This window comes from Chinchilla lanigera, unplaced genomic scaffold (genome assembly GCF_000276665.1).
Source record: "Chinchilla lanigera isolate Chin_1 unplaced genomic scaffold, ChiLan1.0 scaffold00065, whole genome shotgun sequence".
Lineage (NCBI taxonomy): Eukaryota > Metazoa > Chordata > Mammalia > Rodentia > Chinchillidae > Chinchilla > Chinchilla lanigera.
This window is the reverse complement of record NW_004955466.1, coordinates 2,832,688-2,854,757: the sequence shown is the minus strand read 5'-3', so window position 1 is coordinate 2,854,757 and position 22,070 is coordinate 2,832,688. Positions and strand designations below refer to the sequence as shown.

Here is a 22,070-nt window from a genome sequence, read left to right as displayed (position 1 = left end):
GCGGCCCGGGGGCGCCTCAGGCCGCTTCGGGCGCGGGAGCGGACCCGAGGTGCCGTCCCGGCCCCGCCGCCGAGCGCTCGGCTGCTTCTGCCCCGAGGACTTGTATCTTCCTGACTCGGTGGAGACCAGGGAACCGAGCAGGACGGCCGCACCATATTGCGGAGAGCCAGGTCCACGAATAGCTTACCAGCTTACCGTTAAAGTTTAAGTTAAGTGGCTTTCGCGCTCTAGGGTCTGTAGAGCGAGGCGCCCTTGCGTTGTAACTAAATGTCCCCCTGCGGGGCTCGCAATATCCGTTTGTATTTTGAGAATACAGCCGTGGTGTCAGGTTGTGCATGACTAAGAGGTGAACGCGTGTCCATCCCGAGATCGCAAAACTTAGACGGCTTTAATATTCACTCAACAAGCCGGGCGTGGTGGTGCACGCCTGTAATCCTCAGCACTCAGGAGGCTGAGGCAGGAAGATCCCTGCGAGTTCGAGACCAGCCTGGGCTACAAAGTGAGCTCAAGGCCAGCCTGAACTGCATAGTGAGACCCTGTCTCAAAAAGCCCCCCCGCCCCAAAAATAATAATAATAATGTTCACTAAACAAAAACTATTACTTCTTGGATAAGAATATAGCAGAGAAGTTAGTTTTTCCCAGATTGAGTTGTTGTTTCAAGAATAAAACTCAGTGGGCCGGGGATATAGCTCAGTGGCATAAATGCCTGCCTGGCAAGCGCAAGTTCCTGAGTTCGATCCCCGGTACCGGGGGGTGGGGCGGTGGCGCAAGGTATAAAACTCAGCCTGTTTTTCAAAAGTCTGGGAGTTACTTAGGCAGAATTTTTTACTGCCTGTTGTCAGTTCATGTGACGCCAGATAATAGTTGCTAATTCCCAAAAGATGTGGTTGTCTGATGGCTTGGTAAGATCTGTAGGGATTTGGTGGTAATTCTTATTTCAACTACAGTGAAATAGTGTAAAATTTTTATTTGCATAGCACTCGAGCCAGGAATTAGCATTCAGAGAGCATTACTAATAAGCGTTACAGCTAAACGACTTTTCCCAACACGTAATGCACTTAGGGAAGGAATGTGGACTTCCTGTGTCCTTTATGTGACTTGACTGTGAGAAAGGAGTTCTCTCTACCATTGCTTTGCGCAGAATTGACAGTGCAAGGTCTTTGACACGAGGCTGGAGTTTGGTTAAGGTGTTGAAAGGCGATTTTTACATCAGACACTAACAGTACCGCAGTTTTTTGACGTTGAGTTCTCTGTGGTATTGAGAGTCTGGGGAAAAAGACACTGAAGTTTAGTATCAGAAGACTTGGGTTTGTTTTCTACTTCAGTACTTGTTAAGCATTTTTCTTCGAGCAAGTCGTTCAATATTTGTTCCTTGGTGGCCTGATAATTGATAGCTTCGCTGTGCTTCTTCATAGTACCTTATATTGTAATTATTTACTTACTAGTTTTTTTCTGCCTTGTACTTAATTCCTCAGGTAAGAATCTTCTTGCTTCAGCAGAGCTTAGTACATAGCATTTACTGAAAAAATTGTTTAGCACATTAAGTTAAAAATGTTTGTGTGGCTTAAAATGTTTTCACATGTATTTTGTTTCATTAAACCCTCAACAAACCTGGGCGGTACCTGGCACAGACTAGAAACCAGAGCTCAAAGAGGATGGCTTTCCCAAGCAGCCGCAGTTGGAAAGTGGGAGACTGGAGCCCCAGTTCAGTGCTGCTCCCAGAGTTCACCGTGCTACTCGCCTGGCTCAGCACTTGAGGGCCAGATACAGATGCTGTGAAAATGGTAGAAAAGACTGAGTAATCGCAGTGTGGTTTCTGTTTTCCTGAGAAAAACAGAAAAATAATTAAGAGCAGGTTTTTTTTAATGTTACTTACATTTTTAAGATGATGCATTCAAAATCTATCAGCCAGTATGCAGATTCTTTCTGATAGGGATTCTTTTGTAGTTACTGGATACCTTCTGCCCTTACTCTGAATAGCATACCATCAACAGTATTCCATGACTTACGTGTTGCAAAAAGACTCATGCAAAGAAGTAGTATTCATATCTCCTTTCAGGGATGTTGTACCCTGTTCTGTGTTCTTTAAATGTCAAACTCAGCCTTGCCTCCTCAAAAGCATCACCTTTGCTGTTTGTAGAAACTTGGTAATTAAATATGTTTAGCATCTGTTAAATCTCTTAACACTCTTCCACACATGTCCACAACATGGTTTATTTTGCTATTCAGTTTGGAACTCTTTTAGCTCTCAAATACAGGTACTATGTATTCAGATATTTGACAGCAGTTGCTGTCCCACCCCTGGTAAAGCCCTGCTTAAAAATGAAACAACCAGCTCAGCTTTCCCTTAGTGTGCAATTCTGGCCATTGAGTGTCTGTTCCCCTTTGCTGAATCTCTGCTTTGTCAGGCTACAAGTGCAATCTCCACCACATACATTGCTTTCTATTAAACAGGATAGATTAGTACTAACAGTTTGCACAAATTTGTGGTATGTACTTCAGTGCTGAGTATGTACGCTAATGTTGCTTTTTGTACGTTTCTGATTGTAACATTTATAAATAATATTCAGGGGGAAAATCCTCATTTATATGAGCAAAGACTCTGGATCCAAACCTGATGAGTATGAAAGAGCATGAGTATATGAAAGAGCAAGTTGTTTAACCTGTGCCTCAATTTATTTATAAAATGGGGAGATGTGGAAAGTGGTATCTGAAGGACATAGGAAGTAACCAGGTCATGCAGCACTCCTAGTTAATAAAAGAAGTAGAAGTCCTGCATTCGTCTTCCCATTGGGCAGAAGCTGCGTGTGGATGCCAAGTAGAAGTCCTTAAGCTGCACTTCAGTGGAGTCTTGGTGTCCCCATGCTGTATGTACACGGTCTACTTCTCACCCACCCCAAGACTGGGAATCAAACCCAGGGGTGGTCTGCCACTAAGCAGTGTCCCCAGTCCATTTTATTTTATTTTACTTTACTTTTGAGACAAGGTCTCTCTGACTTGCCTGTTCAGAACTCGAACTTGCAGTCCTCCTGCCTTAATGTCTCCCAGTGCTGGAATTACAACCATATGCCGCTGTACCCAGTGTAGATGATGTGCTTCTAAGGTTGGCTATTAGACTCACCATGTAGCCCAAGCTAGCCTCGAACTCTTAGCAATCCTCCTGCCTCAGCCTCCTGTGCTGAGATTACAGGTTTGCCCCACTACACCCAGCTCTATGACTGCCTTTAGGTCCTGTCTTCTGACCTCTAACAACAATAAATAGGTTAAGGTTAATAGAAAACTATGAAAATCATCAGCCATGATTAGTCTGAGTACTTCCTTTTAAAAATATACTTCATGTTATGATTTCCAGCTTAGGGGTCATAAAAGGAGTGTTCCCCCTAGGTTGAATGGATCAGAGGGAATACTTTTAAATATCTTTAAGTCCTGGAGGTTAAGAGAAGTTTGAACTCTTTAGAAAGGAAGATTTATAAAGCTGTTTTTAAGATTAAGTATATCTATTCAACAAAATAAAAATAGAGCAATAGAGTACTTACCTAGAATGCTCTAGACCCTGAGTTCAGTGGCTAGCACCCCCCCCACACACAAAAAAAGATATTGGTTGAGGTTGGGTAGTCAGAGGGTTCTTTACGTGGCGGTGGTGGGTAACATGCAGTACTAGCTGTCCTGGAGAAAAGAGTAGCTTTGGTTTGGTTTGGTTTTGCTGAAAGGTTTATAAGAGTAGTGATGCTTCCCATCATTTGATATTTCTTAAAGTGGTGGGCTTTACATAGTATTTTACTTTTGAGGTATTTCTTTAATCTTTGGTTCTCAGAGTACTTTATAGGTGGTCATTATATTTTATGACTCCTCTGAAACTGGTGGCAAAGGCCTGATGGCAAGCCTTACAAAAATATGGAGCAAAATAAAAAATTAAAACTTGCTTCCTGGATATTCATCTATTTTGCAGTATCATTTAAGAAGTTTAAAGAGATGAGAAAACTGATAGTTACATTTTCTTTAATCATTAGTGTTCTTTCAGTAGCAAGATGTAGGAAACTGGCATTTCTTTATTTTCACCCTAACTGGATGCCTAATCTGATTCTTTTGTTTCAGTTGCAGAATGCCAGGTCTAAGTTGTAGATTTTATCAGCACAAATTTCCTGAGGTGGAAGACGTAGTGATGGTGAACGTAAGGTCCATTGCTGAAATGGGAGCTTATGTCAGTTTGCTGGAATACAACAACATTGAAGGCATGATTCTTCTTAGTGAGTTATCCAGGAGACGGATCCGTTCCATAAACAAACTCATTCGAATTGGCAGGAATGAATGTGTGGTTGTCATTAGAGTGGACAAAGAAAAAGGTAAGTGAGGAAAGTATCTTAAAAATATAAATTTCAGATTTAAGATGGTTTATTTAAGTTACTTGAGGGAGGAATTAAGATGTGCCGTGTATGTATACCAGCTACCCAAGATGTATGTAGTCATGTGCTGTAAGCATGGAGTAATAAAAATTTTAAAAATTAAGAAAAGTTAAGTATTTTTAGTTGTATAGTGCAGTGAGAAAAATTTTATACTTCAACTTTTTACATAAAAAGTTATTAGAGAAGGATGCGAATTAGCCAGTCAGGCAAGACCTCTTAAGTTAGTGGTACTTAATTAGTATATCCCAGGGTTAGTTTTTATGGGTCAGATGGGGGCGGGGGGAAGTATACAGCCTACACAAGCAATCCCATTTGTAGGTATTTCCCCAAGTGAAATGACAATTTCTGTTTAAAAACTTGTAGTTTTTTATTATCCTTTGTGGACTGACAGTTTTTGCTTGTGGTGTATATGACTATATTCTTCAACAATAAAACTATGCACTAAAGGTGGTACATTTTAAGATGGGGTTTTGCTAGTTGTCCAGCCTGAACTTGAACTTTTAATCCTATCTCACTCTCCTGGGATTATAGACATTGGCCGCCACCCCCAAATAAACCACATATTTATTTTATGAAAGAAATGCTCAGAATCTGAAATAGGAAGTCAGGGTAAGTAATTAATATAAGAGGAAAATCTTGCCATTTAAATAATACCAAGGAGGCATTTGCGAACACTTGACTGCCTGTTTGTAATACAAAGGCAGCAAGCTAGACACAGAATGGAATTTCCTTCATCTGATAAAAGCTGTCAGAAAACTACAACATACTTTCCTTCAGTACAGGGAAGGAGACGAAGATACTCCCTCTCACCACTGTTACTCAGCGTTGTACGCTGAGTTCTAAGCACAGGCGTGTGGGTTTCCGTGTTGTGGCTATTTGACAAGTCCCTTCATTTCTCTTGTTCTTAGTGTCTTCAGGTTAAAAGGGTCAGGGGTCGTGGGAAAGGGTCTGCCATGCAGGAGCTAAACACCTGTCCTCCGCACTTGGCTATGGTAGTCAGGAGGCGGCGATCTTAATATGGTCCTCTAAAAAAACTTCCAGGCTTAGTGGTACATAGCTGTAATCCAGCACTCAGGGGCAGAGGCAGGTAGATTGCTGTGCGTTTGAAGCTGGCAGGCAGTACACAGATGCTGTCCCAAAGAAAAAACTGTTGAGGACAGCCTCAAGTCAGTGAGTTCCTACTCTGCAGAAGCTCAGAGATGAAAATAAGTAGAAAGGAGAAACATTCCACTTTCATTTAGATAATCAGAATCATTAATTTCTTCTACCAAAGCAATAGCAAATATATAATAACGTGGTAGTAAAAATATATTCCTAAGAACAAATCAGAATTTCTTTTTTTTTTTTTTTTTTGTCTTTTTGAGATGGTTTTGCTGTGCAGTTGGGGCTGGCCTTCTAACTTACTCTGTAGACCAGGCCTTGAATTCACAGCAATCCTGAAGTGCTGGGATTACAGGTGTGCGCCACCATGCCCGGCACGTCTTTTATTTCTTATGCAGTATTTTGTTAATGTTATTTTAGTAGAGAACAGTTATAAGCTTATCAATCAAATACCTCATTTGCTTATAAAAATGGGTTATAATAATATGCTAGCACCTGAACATAATTTTTAAAAAAATTTTCTCATAGGATACATTGATTTGTCAAAAAGAAGAGTTTCTCCAGAGGAAGCAATCAAATGTGAAGACAAATTCACAAAATCTAAAACTGTAAGTTGATTTTTGAGACAAATGAGTCTACTCCCTGTGTGTTTAATAAACAGGTCACTGTTACCACTCTGACCTTGGAAATGTTGGGCTGTTCGTTCTGTTTTAGGTTTATAGCATTCTTCGTCATGTTGCTGAGGTGTTAGAGTACACCAAGGATGAGCAGCTGGAGAGCCTGTTCCAGAGGACCGCCTGGGTCTTCGATGACAAGTACAAGAGGCCTGGTTATGGCGCCTACGATGCGTTTAAGCATGCAGTCTCGTAAGAACACCTTGATGCTGCTTCTGCCTTACATCTGTGCTGCTGGGTCTGGGACACAGGTTGATAGCCTGGCACTTTGTCACACAACATCGTGTATTAAGTTCTTGCCAAAGTTAAGACTCAAATATTTCAGTGTGAAAGGCCATAATGTCTGTGGAGTCTCATATACCTTAGTTACATGGTTTCATAACCCATATGGTTTCACCTCAGGCTGCCCGAATTTTCATTCTCCAGCTTTATTCTTATCCTAGCTGACTTCATGAGTGTGGGGGGTCTTATCCGAAACCTCTACTTTTCTCTACCTTAGTTCCTTTGACCTTTAGCCCATGGCACTTCAGTCAGTCTTCCTTACAGCCTCCCTCTGGGTCTTTTTATCAGCAGATTTCCCCTGCCTCTGCTTTTTTCTTTCTTTATTTCTTTGAGGTAGAACCTAGCTATGTGTGTAGTTCAGGCTATCCTTGAATTCACAGCAATCCTCCTGCCTCAGCCTCCCAAATGGGTGTGATTACAGGAGTGTGCCACCATGCCCAGCTTGCTCAGCCTCTGAACCCTTCAGTTCACATATTCTGTTCTCTTCTAGTAGAGCAGCCCCATCACCTTCCTACTGCCATATACTTAGTGCCCCGTGTCTCTTCTTGAATTCCTGTGTAGTGGGCGCTGATTCCAAACCTGTTTTTCTATTTTGTTTTTATTTGTTTCATCCTCTCCTGCCTTTCCTTTTTCATTCAACACGGACAACACCATAAGCTGTCATTTCAACAGCTCTCTTACCAGCATGATAAGCCTTTTCCCGCTTTTCCTCCTGTTCGGTGCACCTGCCTTCTCTGCACTTACACATGGCTGACAGCTGCTAGGAAAACTCTGTTTCAGGTTGATGCCACCACACAGCCCTGGTCTCCGACCTCAGCTGGGCCTTCACATCTGCCCCACATCCTCTGCGCTCGTAGTCAGTGTCATCCTCAGAAACCCACTCTCCCTTTTTCTCTCTTGTCCCCTCTTCCTTCGTCTTAGCTGGTGTGCTCAGTACTGGTTTGCTTTGACAGTGATGAGGCTTGAACTCCAGATAAACGCGGGACTTCCTGTGTGCCGGGCACGCGCTCTTCCGCTGGGCTCCACCCCGGCCGGCCGAGTGTATCTGACCCCGGTTACCGTTAGCGCCTCAGGCCCAGCTCACCACTTCAGCTCTGTGCCCATTGCCAGCAAGCCTGGGCGTGGGTTTCTCCCTCCCCTTCAGCTCTTCTCCGTTCCTCATGTGGCGCCTGCAGATTCAACTAATGCTTATACTTTGCCACGTGTGCTCTCTATTTTTTCTTTTAATTAAGAAATTATTTGAAATAATTGTAAATAATATTTTGCTTCTTGGGACCATTTCCCCCACTCATCAGCAGAACCTTGTTTTTGTGATGTTACTGTATAGAAGTTGTGCATCCCTAACCATAAATCCAAAATCTGGAACTTCTTGAGGGCAGACATGACACCGCTGTGACAGGTTACAGTCAAAATACTGTAGGAAATTACCTTCAGAACGCGTGTATGAAGTATAGCTAAAACGTAAATGAATTTCATATTTCGACTTGGGTACCCTCCTTAGTTCTTTCTCTTTGCTGAGACGGAATACCCAACACCGAAGGCTAAAGGGGGAAAGGTTTATTTAGCTCAGTGTGTATAGAGGTTTCAGTGCGCAGTTGGCTGGCTCCAGAGCAGGGTAGCATGAGGCGGACAGGCGTGTAGAGGAGAAACAGTAAATAGTGGGCCGAAGGTAGCAAAGCAAGCAGGCAAGGGAGCTCGCGGCTTTTTCTGCCCCTTTTACATTACATGTAGGCTACTGGGATTAGGGTGGTGCCAAACCAGTCAGTGGACTGAGTGAGTAATCACCCACCTTTAATCCCGGCACATCGCCACGGATGCGTCACACTCTGCATCCAGCCACCTCTGAAGAAGCCCTACCTATGACTGCGTGAGGTTTTGAGGGGACCTGTCGAATAAGCCATAGCATCTCCCCAAGATACCTCATTCTGTATGTGCAAATGCAGTAATAACCTTGGTTCATGACAAATGCTTCTGTTGACAGACAGATTCACAAACTAAAGAACTGGGCAAAATTTGCTTTCCTTCACGAACTCTACGTAGGGTGATAAACACGACCATGACCATCTTCGCCACACAAACAGAAGCGCAGCCATCATCCCCAAAATCATAAAACAAACTTTGTTAGCCGAGGTACTACTGTATTTCAAAATCGAAAAATACAAACACTTCCAGTCCCAAGAGTTAGGGATAAGGGATACACAACTTGTATATGTATCCATGAAATGCATATAGAGTAATTTGTGTATTTAAAATTTGTTATAATTTTCTGTAGCACATATGTTGCCTTATAAGACTTACTGAGTCAGTTTCTCTGAATAAGGTGGATACCTACATCATCTTTATTACTTTCTATGTAGCAATTCGTTTTGAGAATATACTTTGTCTAATCTCCTATTCAAAAACATAGCTGAGCCTGGCGTGGCGCATGCCTGTAATCCCAGCACTCGGGAGGCTGAGGTAGGAGGATCGCTGTGAGTTTGAGACCAGCCTGGGCTACAAAGTGAGCTCAAGGTCAGCCTGAGCTGCATAGGAGACCCTGTTTCAAAAAAGACAAAACAAAAAAAACATAGCTGGTCGTAGTGGTACATGCCTATAATCCCAGCACTCGAGAGGGTAAAGCAGGAGGATTACTGCAAGTTTGAGGCTAGCCTGAGCTACATAGCAAGAACCTGTCTCAAAGAAACAAAAACCAAGAGTATATAGTGACTGGGTATGCCTGTAACCCCAGGGACTCAGGAGGTCAGGGCAGGAGGATCGCAAGTTTGAGGCCAGCTTGGGCCACTTGGCAAGACTCTCAAAATTAATAAATAAAAAGGGATAAGGGGACTACCTTGCCTAGAGTGCTTGCCTAGCATGTGTGAGGTTCTGGATTCAATCCCCAGTACCGAGGGGCAGATACTTTGTCCTTTTGTCTCATTTTTCAAACAGTGCTGTGATGAGTATCCATGTGTATGTCTGTGTGTACATTTGAGAGTTCCTGAGACGTGTACCTAGGAATAGAATTGTTAGGTTGTAGGACTGTATATATATTTAAATTGATGTGGTTTTGCCAAGTTACTGCCCACATGGGTTCTGTAATTTATTTTCCCTCCAGCTGGATTGTTCTGTTTTGTGTCACTTCATTTCATTTTGTTCTGTGGTGCTGGGGATTGAGCTGAGGTTCTTGCCCCAAGTTGAATTACATTACCAGAACCTTGTTTTTTATCTTGAGAAAGGGCGTCCACTCACTAAGTTGTCCAGGCCAGGGTAGAACTGGTGATCCTCCTGCCTCAGCCTGCCAGAGTGGTGGGATTACACGGCATGTGCCAACACACTCAGCAACCAACATTTGGTATATGTATCAGAACTTTGCGTATCTTTGGATTTGAACACTCCTGATCATTATCAAGGCTATTTAACATCAGGCAATGGAATTTAAATCAGAGCTACAAGGCAGCAAGACATACGAATTGTGGCTCTGTTGTGATCTTTTTTTCCCTTGGTTCTTCAACTCAGCATCTCACTATGTAGTTCCAATTGGCCTTTACCACACTCTGTAGCCAAGGCTGGCCTCAAACTTGCACCAATCCTCCTGCCTCAGCCTCCCATGTGCCAGGATTACAGGTGTGTACCACCACAACCAGCTTCAAGTATCTTTCTATCTCGTTTGTCCATTTTCCGTGCATTTGTCTTTTTTTTTTTGGATCTGTTGGCTTGTTCTCCTGTTACTTTGTTTTAGCTAAATGAAAGTTCCACTGGAACTCCTACAATCCCAGCACTCCAGAGGCTGAGGCAGGAGGAGCACTGTTAGTTCAAGGCCAGCCTGGGCTACACAGCAAGGTCTTGTCCCCCCAAAAAAGAAAGTTTCCTTTACTCAAGTAATGTCACCTTGCATTAACTAGCCCCCATGTCCTTTAGGGTGTATGCGTAACCTGCCAGTCCTTCTGTGTGTATCATAACTTCCTTACAACAGTTCTTTGTTGAAGTGCTACCATTCTGTCATTCATTGTTTTTCTTGGTTCAGCATCCCAGAGACTAGGACCCTGGTGCCTCTCTCCTGGCACTTAGAGAGTTAGATGAGATGCTGCTTTTCTGCATAAAGCCTTTCCTGACCTCACTAACTGGAAGTAACACCTCCCTCTCTTGATGCCCATGGATGTTCTCTTATTTTAACAGATTGTCTCCTATTTTGGTTCTTTCTTGAACCAGATTATAAAATCCTTGAAGTATGACTGTGAATGACGTGGGAATGCTTAAATATAGTTGGATGGCTCATTAGCAGGGATTTAATTGCTTATTTTAACCATATTTCTAAAGTTTTTCTTCTGATAATCAGTTGAGTCTTTTCTGTGTTATCATGTACTGCTAAGTACCAGCATTATCTTCATACTGAGAACAATCCTGTGAGGGGGACGGTTTCCAGCCTCATTTTGCACGTGTGGAAACATGTTTGCAAAGGGCCAAAACCCATAGTTAAGGGTGCAGAGCTAGAATTTGAACCTCTTCTGGTACTAAAGCCAGTGCTTCGTTGCTTTGTGCATTCTGTGATGTAGTGTGCTTGGTTTTACAGTTATCAGTAATGTAACCTGGACTTCTTGTTTTGTTTTACATTAGAGATCCGTCTATTTTGGATAGTTTAGATTTGAATGAAGATGAACGAGAGGTACTCATTAACAATATTAATAGGCGTTTGACCCCACAAGCTGTCAAAATTCGAGCAGGTAAGTGACTTTTCAAATGACTTTCAAAATATCATGCATGCACTGCAAAAACCGTGACGTAATGAGACTTGCCAAAGAATATGTTGCTGCATCAATCACTAAATTTTTTTTGTGGTTACAAAAATATAGTGCAAATTAACACCTTTGCACATACTCAGCTTTGCACACGCTCAGCTATTTATGCATCAGGACGAACTCCTAAAAGAATTACTGGGCCCAAACTGCAATTCTGAACAGTTCTGGACAAAGTGTTTATTAAATTTCTTTTGTCTTTTTTAGTTGTATCATTAGGTGGCTTACTATACGAGCAGATAGGCTTTCAGTGTTTCTAAATATGAAAATTAATAGCTGGTAATTGATTTCTAATTAATAGAATAATAAAAGCTTTCATAAGGAGTATTCCTATGCTAGTCTGCCTGCCACTTCTCTACTTCTTACCAACCTTTAAATATTTCTTGCCTTTCTTGGCATCAGCTCTTGAACCCTTATCATTTTAGATATTGAAGTGGCTTGTTACGGCTATGAAGGCATCGATGCCGTGAAAGAAGCCCTGAGAGCAGGTTTGAATTGTTCAACAGAGACCATGCCCATCAAGGTAAGTTGTCAGTCTTCTTACACCCTGCTGGAAAAAAAACACCTAAACAAATCAGATCTGTTTTAATTTTTTTGTTGTTGTTTTTTTTTTTTTTTTTGAGAGGTGTCTCGCTATGTAGCTTAGTCTGGCCTTGAACTCACAGCAGTCCTCCTACCTCAGCCTCCCGAGAGCTGGCATGAACCACCACACCTGACCTTAATTTTTTTTTTTTGGTACTGGCAATCGAACTCATGACCTCAGGCTTTCCAGGCAAGCGGTTATGCCACTGAGGTATTTCCCCGTCCCCATCCCAACTTTTTTTCCTCTCTCTTTTTTTCCTACAATCTGGTTGGCCTAGGCTGGGAATATATAGCTCCTTGGTAAGGCACTTGGCTAGCATGTTCAAGGCCCTGGGTTTGATACCCAGCGTGACAGAAAAGAACCATGTTTCATAATAAAAGCGTTTCGTTTTTTTTGTTGTGCCTTGCTTTTTTCGTTTTTAATTGAGCAGTGGCAAATGATGCTGTTGCTGGAGAATGTTTGTGACTATGTGGCAGCTTTTGGTTATTGCTGCTGCCATAGCAGATGGGAGTTTCTGTGGCAGGTGCGCCAGGGTTCCAAGATTCGTACATAGCACTTTGAAAGGGTGAGCTGTTCTGTCAGCTAGAGACGTGCAACTCACGTACAGTTTGATCTGTACCCTCCAGTAGCCGTAAACGGGATAGCTGTTAGCTCAGAATCTTCTTACAAGGGTTTCACTCCATCGTTTGAGGGAGAGTTGTCTGTTATTTCGATGATGACTGTAATTTAACCAATAAGGACCCAAAATTCATCATTCTTCATACAGTTTTTTGCTGCGTTAGCAAACAGTCTGAAATTGCCATTGTACAGAGTTAGGGAGATGAGTTTGGGGTGACTTGTTAACGCATACATCTTCAGGTGTCCTAAGCGCTATGCTCCTAGGTATGTCCGTAATCAAGTTTTTGCTTTGTCCTTTAGATTAATCTAATAGCTCCTCCTCGGTATGTGATGACTACAACCACCCTGGAGAGAACGGAAGGCCTCTCAGTTCTCAATCAAGCCATGGCTGTTATCAAAGAAAAGATTGAGGAAAAGAGGGGTGTCTTCAATGTTCAAATGGAGGTGAGATCAGTGCTTCATTTTTACTTTTCTATTTTTGTTTTTTATTTTTTTGAGACGGGGTTTCAGTATGCAATTTAGGCTGGCCTTGAGCTCACTTTGTAGCCCAGGCTGGCCTTGAACTCACAGCAATCCTCCTGCCTCAGCCTCCCAAGTACTGAGATTATATGAATGTGCCACCATGCCTGGCTTACTTTCTTTTTAAGGTTATTAAAAAGCTTAAATTATCTAAATGATTTATGTCTAAAAGACCTGGTCACTGCCATTTAAAACCAGATAAGCCAAGTTTGGCGTTGCATGCCTGTAATCTCAGCATTGTGGGAGGCTTATGTAAGAGAACTGTTACAAACTATTCCTTTTCTTTTTTTTTTCTTTTCTTCTTCCTGTTTGTTTGTGACAGGGTCTGGCTGTGTAGTTCAGGCTGGCCTTAAACTCATGGAAATCCTTCCTCTTGCCTCAGCTTCCTAAGTGCTGGGATTATAGGTGTATACCACTATGTCTGTCGGTGGTGAAATATTTCTTTAAGAGTTAAAATTAGCCAGACATGATGGCACACGCCTGTAATCCCAGCACTCTGGGAGGCTGAGGCAGGAGGATCATTGTAAGCTCAAGGCCAGCCTGAACTGCATAGCAAGACCCAGTCTCAAAAAGACAAAAAAAAAAGTGTTAAAATTAAAGCGGGGCTTGGTGGCAAGCACCAGCTCAGTACCCAGGGGGGCTGTGGCCAGAGGATTGCAAATTCAAGCCCAGCCTGGGCAAATTCGTGACTTAGTGAAACACTGTCTCAAAATTTAAGGGGAGGGCAGGGTTATAACCCAGTAAGAAGGCCCTAGGTTTAATCTTCAGTATTGCTCCCCCAATCAGAAAATTTTAAGTTACGAATTTGCTAAGTATAAAATAATTCTTAACCCAGACATGGCGGCACATGCCTGTAATCCCAGCACTCAGGAGGCTGAGGCAGGAAGATCATTGTAAATTGGAGGCCACCCTGGACTACATAGCGAGAACTGGTTTCAAAAAAAGAAAAAAATATTGATTGATAAATTGATAGGGTTCCTAAAAGAGGTTTATGTAGGTAATCAAAAATTATTAGTACTAGAATGTCATACTGTAGAAAGGGCATTCAGGCCTCTGATCACCAATGTCGTACGTGGGTTTTTCCCACCAGGAAAAAGAATAAACAAGTTTATTTTTTTTAGTTTTTTGAGACAGGGTCTTACAGTATAGTCCAGGCTGACCTTGAACTTGGTAATCCTCGTGCCTCAGCCTCACTGGTGCTGCTATTACAGACACCTGCCACCATGACCAGCTAAGAAATTTGTTAGGATTTGAATGCAACATACTTAAAAATTTGATCAGAATTAGAAATAAGAGCTGGGCATGGTGGCACATGCATGTAATCACACTTGAGAGGCTGAGGTAGGAAGATTTTGAGTCCAAGACCAAATTGGGAGGTGAGTGTAATGGTACACACTTGTAATCCCAGCACTCAGGAGGCTGAGGCAGGAGGATTGTTGGTAAGTTCGGGACCAGCCTGGGCTGCAAAGTAAGCTCAAGGCTAGCCTGAACTGCACAGGGAGACTCTGTCTCAAAAAGACAAAAAAAAAAAAAAAAAATACCAAACTGGGCTTCATAGCGAGTTTAGGGCTGGCCTAATCTACATAGTAAGACCGTGTCTCAAATAACAAAATGATCTTGCTCTCATCTCAACAAGGAGAGACCCTAATTTCCGCACATGCATGTATATCTATGCATGTGATTTATTCTCTGGAGAACGTAGTATATTTATTTGTGGTGTTAAAAGTTTTAGCCACAGAGATTATCCCATGTATCTTCAGTTTATTTTAGCTTAAAAACATGACAAAATGTATTATTATTCCATTTTGGTATAAACATCTTTCTTTTATACCAGCTTATACTCATAAATTTCTTCTATTTTTTACCTATTAGAATTTAATAGTAATAAGTCAGCATTCAAAAGTGAAGAAATTTGACAGATTAATTTCTGTAAGAGTTAAAATTAGAGTACGACGTGGTAGTGCGCACCTGTAACCCCATCATCTTGGGAGGCAGAGGCAGGAAGATCACCGGCAGGCCAGTCAGGGATACATAGTAAGTTCAAGACCAGCCTGAACTACATAGCAAGATCCTGTCTCAAAAAGACAAAATCAGAATAATAATAAAAGTTAAACAAGACTGGGAGTGCTGGCTCAGTGTGAAGGGTCTGAGGTTAGCACCCAGGACTGTCGGGGGGAGGGGGAGTAAAATTAAAATACCGGACACTGACAGTATTGAAATTGGATTTGTACAGAGTCCACCAAAAAATGTATACCCACTTTAGCACCTGGCCATCCTAATAAATGTCTGGAAGTGCGTGGCCACCACTGTGAGTACTTCTGGTAGTTGTAGAGGCCAGAGGTAACTTGCATAAATCTCATCGTGTCTGCATAAATTTAGTACTTTAATATGTATGCAAGTTTCTCTTCCTGTGTGTCGGTTTTGGCGCACTGGGCGTTGTTTCGCTGCTTCTCTGACTCCGCCTTGCCTCCGCAGCCCAAGGTGGTCACCGACACAGACGAGACGGAGCTCGCCAGGCAGCTGGAGAGGCTCGAGCGCGAGAACGCCGAGGTGGACGGCGACGACGACGCGGAAGAAATGGAAGCCAAAGCTGAAGATTAACTCCGTGGGAGACAGTCCAGTTTGAGGAACATGAAGCGGTCTTTCCTGGCTGTAAACTCTAGACTTGAAAGTTTTCCAGTATTGAAAACTTCAAAGCTGAATATTTTTTATTCCAAGTATTTAAATGTTCCCGCAGACCGAACCTGCGATGCCCTCCCGAGTGTGGGCCGTTCTCGCACATTCACACACAGCGATTTTTAAGGGAGTGGCCTGACTTCACTAGATGCAGATCTTTTAGCTAAGAACGTCCTAAAACTGGGCTCGTGATTTCCACTTCGTATGTCTTCAGACGGGCACCCTTTGTAGCTAGTGCCTCCATGACGTTTACCAGAGGCACCCAAAGCGAACAGTAACAATCTCAATCTTTCTATATAAAATGTATTCAACCAAACATGAAATAAATTTCTGGGATATTTAACTATAGGCTTTTTCCTTCTTGTCACCAGTTAAAGTATTCTGAGTGCTAAGCCCCTAATTCTGTTACCTTTCATCTAGATGTGGAAATACAAGATTAGGTGGTCAGAGGATCTATACGGCAGACCCTTTCCAAAGCGGAGTTCAGAGAAAGTATTTAAAAAACAAACAGTGAAACTGACCCTTGGGACAGCCTTAAATGCAACTGAAGGATTACACAGTAGTGTGCCTTTTACCTATTTGAGACGGATGACAGCTTGGTTTATGAGACTGTCACACTGGGGCCTTGGTGGTGTTCTAAGCTGCTTGCCTTGAGTTTCTAAGTGGTAAGGGTTTTTTCCTTTGAAAGAAGATGCTGCTGTTTTGATTTAGTTAAGAAACAACATCATCTACCACCTTTTGATTACTTTTTTGTCTTCCCCTTTAAAGTATCTGTGAGGTGCCACCTCTGTATTTGGTTCTCCTTAGAACAGGGATCTGTTTGAACAGTTAGTGATTTTGTTAAATTTCCATCATTTCCAATATCAGATTATTTTAAAAGTATGTATACAAAATTTTACAGGTAACACAACGTTTGAAGTTATAGCTATAGTAGTCAAGTATAGAAAATCATGCTAGGCGTAGTGGCACTTGCTTCTAATTCCAGCTAGTCAGGAGGCTGAGGCAGGAGGATCACAAGTTTGAGGCTAGCTGGACTAACTTAGTGAGAACCTGTCTCAACATAAAACTCTGGGAATGTGGCTCAGTGATGAGTGCATTGGGTTTGCTCCCCAGTACTAGGTGACAAATGGGGAGTATAGAACATGTTGAGTTACTTTGGTGTGCTTGTCTTTATAGTTTTAATCTCTTAAAATACTTGAAATACCAGTTATTTATTATCCCTAGGAATAGCTATTAAAACACATAATTAAATTTAGCCCACCTTGGTCAATGCAGGACCAGACTTCACTCAGTATTAAGGGTACTAGAGCTGGGGTTTTTGCCTACACTCCCAGCCACCTGGGAGGCAGAGGCATAAGGCTAGATTGAGCCCGCGGCAAGGCCAGCCCGGGCAGCAGAGCAAGAAAACGGGACACTGGAAAATGAGTGCAGTGGAGAGATTGTACGTAGTTAAGGACCTTTATAAAGGTTCGATCCTTTAATGTAGCGGCCCGTAACCTTAATCCAGTGGTCTAACTGAAGGTGGCTTATTCCAGCAGGGGGCCTTGTGTACCCCCCAGCGTGCCATAGAGAACCTGGGTGTACTGGAGACTTACATAATTTTCACTTTTGTCTTTGAGGCTTTGAACAGGTTTATAAAATTCATAGCATCAAGATGTTTCCAAAATACAACCGGTGCACCTTTGCTGTATCCAGGGGAATCGAACTTTTTGTCTACCGGAATTTTGAGACTTCAAAAGCCATAACTTGGAAAGTATTGGTGGCCTCCATGGTGATTTTTACCCCGTGCAGGCTTTCGTCAGTGCCACCGTGCTGTGGTTGATGGGCCCAGCCAGAGAAAAGGTCAGCTTTGCTGCCAGCATGAGCGAGAGAATACATGCAAAGCGTGCGTACGTCTTTTGCGTACATCTTGCTGACCTGCAAGCAAGGACAAGACGCGTGGAGACGAGATGCAGACCTCCCTCTGCCTTGAACAGGACCGACAGATGACCAAACAAGTCTTGATTCTCTTACCAAAGCTTTTTCATTTAAAATGTTGACAACTTCACATTTCCCCCAGTGTGCCTTTGTTCAGGTCAAGTGACTCTCAGTCATACAACAAAATCACTGATAGTTTGGTTCGTGCATAAATTAAAAGTAATGTTAAAAATATGAACATTTAAACCACTTACTGGCTTTATAATGAGCCAGTACCCACGTGTTGCAGCAATAATAGTAACAGAGACAGCTAACCACTGCGTCACGCTGAGTGGAATAATCACCTATTCTGTCCAACAGTTCATGACCTAGCAACTTTGACACCAAGAACAATTCAGTGGGTTAGGGATTTTTAAGTTCTAGCCCCTTGCCAACTTCACTGATTTGCCTCAAGCTGACAGTGGTCTACTTTCCAACACCTGGAAATCCTGACATCAATACGAAGAGACACAGTTGTGCCAGGTTGGAGGCAGGAAGCCATGAAACCGAATTAGTTTAATTCAGATAAGCACCTGTCAGTATTCAAAAGGCAATAAAAGTAAGTACAGGGACATTAAGGCTTGTGAAATGCCAAAAGGAAGATGGTGCCTGAACAGGCAATCTAAAACGAAAGGAACAGGGAAAGACATCTTAAGTCCTGGTAGTTAGGTCAAGTAATCCAGGTAAGATCGAGAGGAGGAAATTGAGCTGGGCACAGTGGCACACACCTGCAATCAGCACTTGGGAGGCGGGAGGGTCACAAGTTCCAAGCCAGCCTGGGCTACTCAGCCGAAAGTTGCAAAAAAAGAACAGAGAGGAATCTATTAGAGAACACATTTTGCTTAAGCACTTTGGAAGTTCCCATTCCCCGTACCTGTAAGTTACGTATTTTATTGAAGCCCAGTAGTTTGTACTTGGCAAGAATCCTGGCAGTATCTTGTGCCAGATCACTGTATGAACTTGAAAGTAATAAAAACTGTTCTTTCAAAAACACTGGATGATACAGACTTTTCACTACTCCAACCTCCCAGCTAGGGAAGTTTCTTGCTGTCTTTCTCCATTAACGTTCGTTTTAAAACCAAAACTTTGTGTCGTGATTTAACTTCTTTATGTCTTGCTGTCCTTCAGAGAGCCTCCTGCTCTTTGTCCTTTTTCTAAATGCCTATTTTTCATAGAAAAACTAATTTTTTTTTTTGTTTGTTTTTGATGTGGTTAATTTCTACAAGTGAATCCATGACTTCTTTCCAGGCAAGCAATGTCCTCTGAATGTTCAACTGAAGCTCTGCCTGCATCCCCACTCCACAGTGTCTTAGTGACACAGACCATGTGAAATATTTCCATAGTCACCTTGAATAATACATGGACTGTACAGGTAGGAAGCCTCTGAAAACAATAAAAACCAAACAAATGTCAGGCTTTATTAATTCCAAAGGAGGAGACAGGAGTTACTGACATTTCAGACAATTCACTGAAATAGCGTGGCCACTTAGTGTTCCAATCGAAGGCTTTGGCTCTGGCGCCCAAGGACATGGCTGGCCGTCCCGACGGGCGAAAGTCAAGACGCTGGCACCAGTGCCGTCCTAGCACCACCGCTGCGTGTCACCCGAGGACCTGTCCAGCAGTCTTACCCGAAGCAGTGCAAGATGTACATTCAAAGTCTCTTTCTTTCCTGGGAATTCGGGCAGTCTACCACTTGGCACACCCCTAGCCCAAGTCTCCACACACCCATTCTCCAGGAAATCCTCTGTGCCAGCCCGCAGCGGGGAGGGGTCCTGGTCCTTGTCATGTGAGCTTTTTGATAGCTTCAATCCACTCTGTCCTTTCAGCCTTGCTGCTGGCCTGGATGTAATAGTGTGTGTCATCCTTCGTGATCACTTTGAAGAGATTTCCTTGGACATTGCCTTTAACCCCTAGGCAGAAAAAAGGAAAATCAGTGAGTGAATGTCCACATCTGCTTTCAGCTTGAAGCAGCTGCACGTCAACTGAGACATGGGCAAAAACTCGTCCAGTGCAGTATCTCTTAGGTGTGTGTGTGTGTGTGTGGGAATCCTATCAGGTGCGCGCTTCCTTCGCTCCCTCTCCTGCTCCCCGCTGCACCTGCGCTGCTCACCCGGACACCCCGCAGCCCTTTCGCGTGTTCCTGTGCTAGGCCGAGACCTGGCCTAGCACATCAGAGTCCAGTGTGTTTACATGAAAAGCGGGTACAGGATTTAGTCTTTGGCTTTGGGCTTCATTTCCCACATCCTCAAGATAGAATATTATCCCCCCACCATGGCTTGCTATCATGAAATGAGTGTAACAACAGCTAAGACCCTGTTACAACCTAAGCATTTATAAGCCTCAGCTGCCGTTAGGCGGAAGCTTACAGGCCATCAGCAGAGTGCATATTCAAATAGGTTATTTATTTGAATCCTTCTATTAAGAACATCCCAAATTCCCTTTCCTCTATTTCTGAAATTGGCTCCAAAACTCACACCACAGCTGGGTATGGTGGTGCATACCTATAATCCCAGCATTCTGTGAGGCTGAGGCAAAAGATCACAGATTTGAGCCCAGCTGAGCAACTCAGGGAGACCCTCTTTCACAAAGGGCTGGGGAGCCCGGCATGGCGGCACAGGTAGAGAGGCTGAGGCAGGAGTATCACCGTGAGTTCAAGACCAGCTTAGAGCACATAGCGAGTTCAAGGCCAGTCTGAGCTACATAGCAAGACGCTGTCTCAAAACCGAAAGGAAGAAAAAATGCAGATGTAACTCAACGCGACGGCACAGAGCAGACAAACCGAAAACCACGCATTCATTGCCTCACTGAGGGGCTGGGGATTTAGCTCAGTGGCAAAGCGCCTGCCTGGCAAGTGCAAGGTTGTGAGTTCGGTTCCCGGTACTGGAGAAAAGCCAAAAAAAAAACAAAACAAAACAAAAACATTGCCTCACTGAGTAAAGCCCCTGCCAGCCCCACGGCGCGCGCTCTCCTCGGGAGGCACAGAAGGGAGGCCTGCAGTCCGTGGGGCCAGGGTTGAACTTGTACCTTACCTGTGGGAACACCATTATCCTCCAGAGCAGATACGAGTGAGCCACGAAGAGAAAATCCACCCACTGGCCTATTCTCTTCCTGCAGAGAAAAGATGGGAATTTTGTGAATGCGCAAAGGCAGGTCACACCGTCCCCATCACAACCCTGGCTGGGCTTTAGCTCTGTGGCAGAGCAGCTGCCTAGATGTGGGAGCCCCCAAGTTCAATCCCCAGCACTATAAAAGTAAAATCATTCACAGTAACAGAAGATGAGGCTGTACCTGCAGTCACACGGGCACACTGCCGGCGCCCGTAGGGAAGTTTGGGCCCCTTCCTTTCACGGCCCACAGCGACAGGGCCCCCAGCACTGCTGAGGCCGCGCCTGGTGGGGCCGCGCATCAAGCTGCACGGTACTCTTGGACGCCTCTCAAACAGGGCCTCTGACCTGAAACTCTAAGAGGCGCACACACGGCTTCCCTAAGCCTTGTGTGACTAGGACCAAAAAGCACATGCATTTATAGTTATTTCTGCAAAACTGTGAAACACGGCTACACTGGACACCATCATACGAGGTCCTGGTTATGTTCTTCCCATGAAACTTGGAGGGAAACAACTGTGACCTGTGGCATCTCAGGATGATTCAGGAAAGTTTTATGTACCAGGCCTCCCTTCAATTAAGCAATAACCAATTTCATACGCAGGGGTGGACCCAGCTGCACGTATGACACCCTCGCCCAAAAGCCACTGAATGGCAACACCAAGTGTGGTGGCGCACCCCTGTAATCCGGGGAGGAGGACTGCGGCGAGTTCGAGGCCAGCCTGGGCTACACCGTGAGTTCAATAGCAGCCTGAACGATATAGTGAGATCCTGTCTCAAAAAACCAAAACAAAACCAGCCAAAAAATAACAACGCCAGCGATGTTCACTATTCGATGGCGAGGGAGGAAAGCGTCAGAGGAAGAGGAAAGCCGCCGGGGGTGGGGCTGAGATCCATCTCGGGGAGGGCCGAGTTGGCCTTGGGGTGGACTTCCAGCCCGCCAAGGAGAAAGGCGAGGGAGCCGGGGAGCGGATCAGCCACAAAAACGCCTTTCCGGGTGGGCTCGGGCTGAGGCCGTGGCCTCCTCAAGGACAGAGCGGAGGCCGGCAGGACCGAGAGACACACGCGAAACCAAGGTGCCTACTCGATCCACTGTTTTCCGTCGCTTCACCAAGGAACTGAGGCGGCCACGAACGTGTGACCTGAACCCACAGCCGGGCACCGTGCCCCTGTGGCCAGAGGGCGCTTCTGGAGGCCCCGGGAGGGCGGCCCTTCCCCGGCCCCGGCGCCTCGGGCTCCCGACGGAAGCGCCGCGACCGACCTGCTTGCTTCTCAGCGCCTGGCCAGCCCATGAAAGGCGAGGCGGAGGAGCTGCCCGGGCTCCGCGCCTCGGACAGGGGACCCGCAGCTCCGGGGCCGCCACGGGCCGGCAGTCAGCGCG

The 22,070-nt window shown here is 44.2% G+C and overlaps 2 protein-coding genes across 5 annotated transcripts in view; one reads left to right on the top strand and one right to left on the bottom strand.

Moving 5' to 3' along the window:
- Positions 1–15,973, top strand: part of Eif2s1 (eukaryotic translation initiation factor 2, subunit 1 alpha, 35kDa) — a 16,659-nt gene extending 686 nt beyond the window's left edge. For 3 of the 4 annotated variants that reach the window (XM_005399086.2, XM_005399085.2, XM_005399087.2), the window contains exons 2-8: positions 4,097–4,344; positions 6,034–6,113; positions 6,220–6,371; positions 11,055–11,161; positions 11,659–11,756; positions 12,735–12,878; positions 15,429–15,973. In XM_005399086.2, coding sequence (XP_005399143.1) covers positions 4,104–4,344; positions 6,034–6,113; positions 6,220–6,371; positions 11,055–11,161; positions 11,659–11,756; positions 12,735–12,878; positions 15,429–15,554 — 948 coding nt within the window. In that variant the 5' untranslated portion in view covers positions 4,097–4,103 and the 3' untranslated portion in view covers positions 15,555–15,973. The remainder of the gene's footprint in view (positions 1–4,096; positions 4,345–6,033; positions 6,114–6,219; positions 6,372–11,054; positions 11,162–11,658; positions 11,757–12,734; positions 12,879–15,428) is intronic. The other variant, XM_013521972.1, reaches the window with a different exon arrangement.
- Positions 15,974–18,069: 2,096 nt separating this feature from the next.
- Plek2 (pleckstrin 2) overlaps positions 18,070–22,070 on the bottom strand; it is an 18,685-nt gene continuing 14,684 nt past the window's right edge. The window contains exons 7-8 of the mRNA XM_005399083.2: positions 20,615–20,693; positions 18,070–19,495 (exon numbers count right to left, since the gene is read on the bottom strand). Of these exons, the coding sequence (XP_005399140.2) occupies positions 19,368–19,495; positions 20,615–20,693 (207 nt within the window). The 3' untranslated portion in view covers positions 18,070–19,367. The remainder of the gene's footprint in view (positions 19,496–20,614; positions 20,694–22,070) is intronic.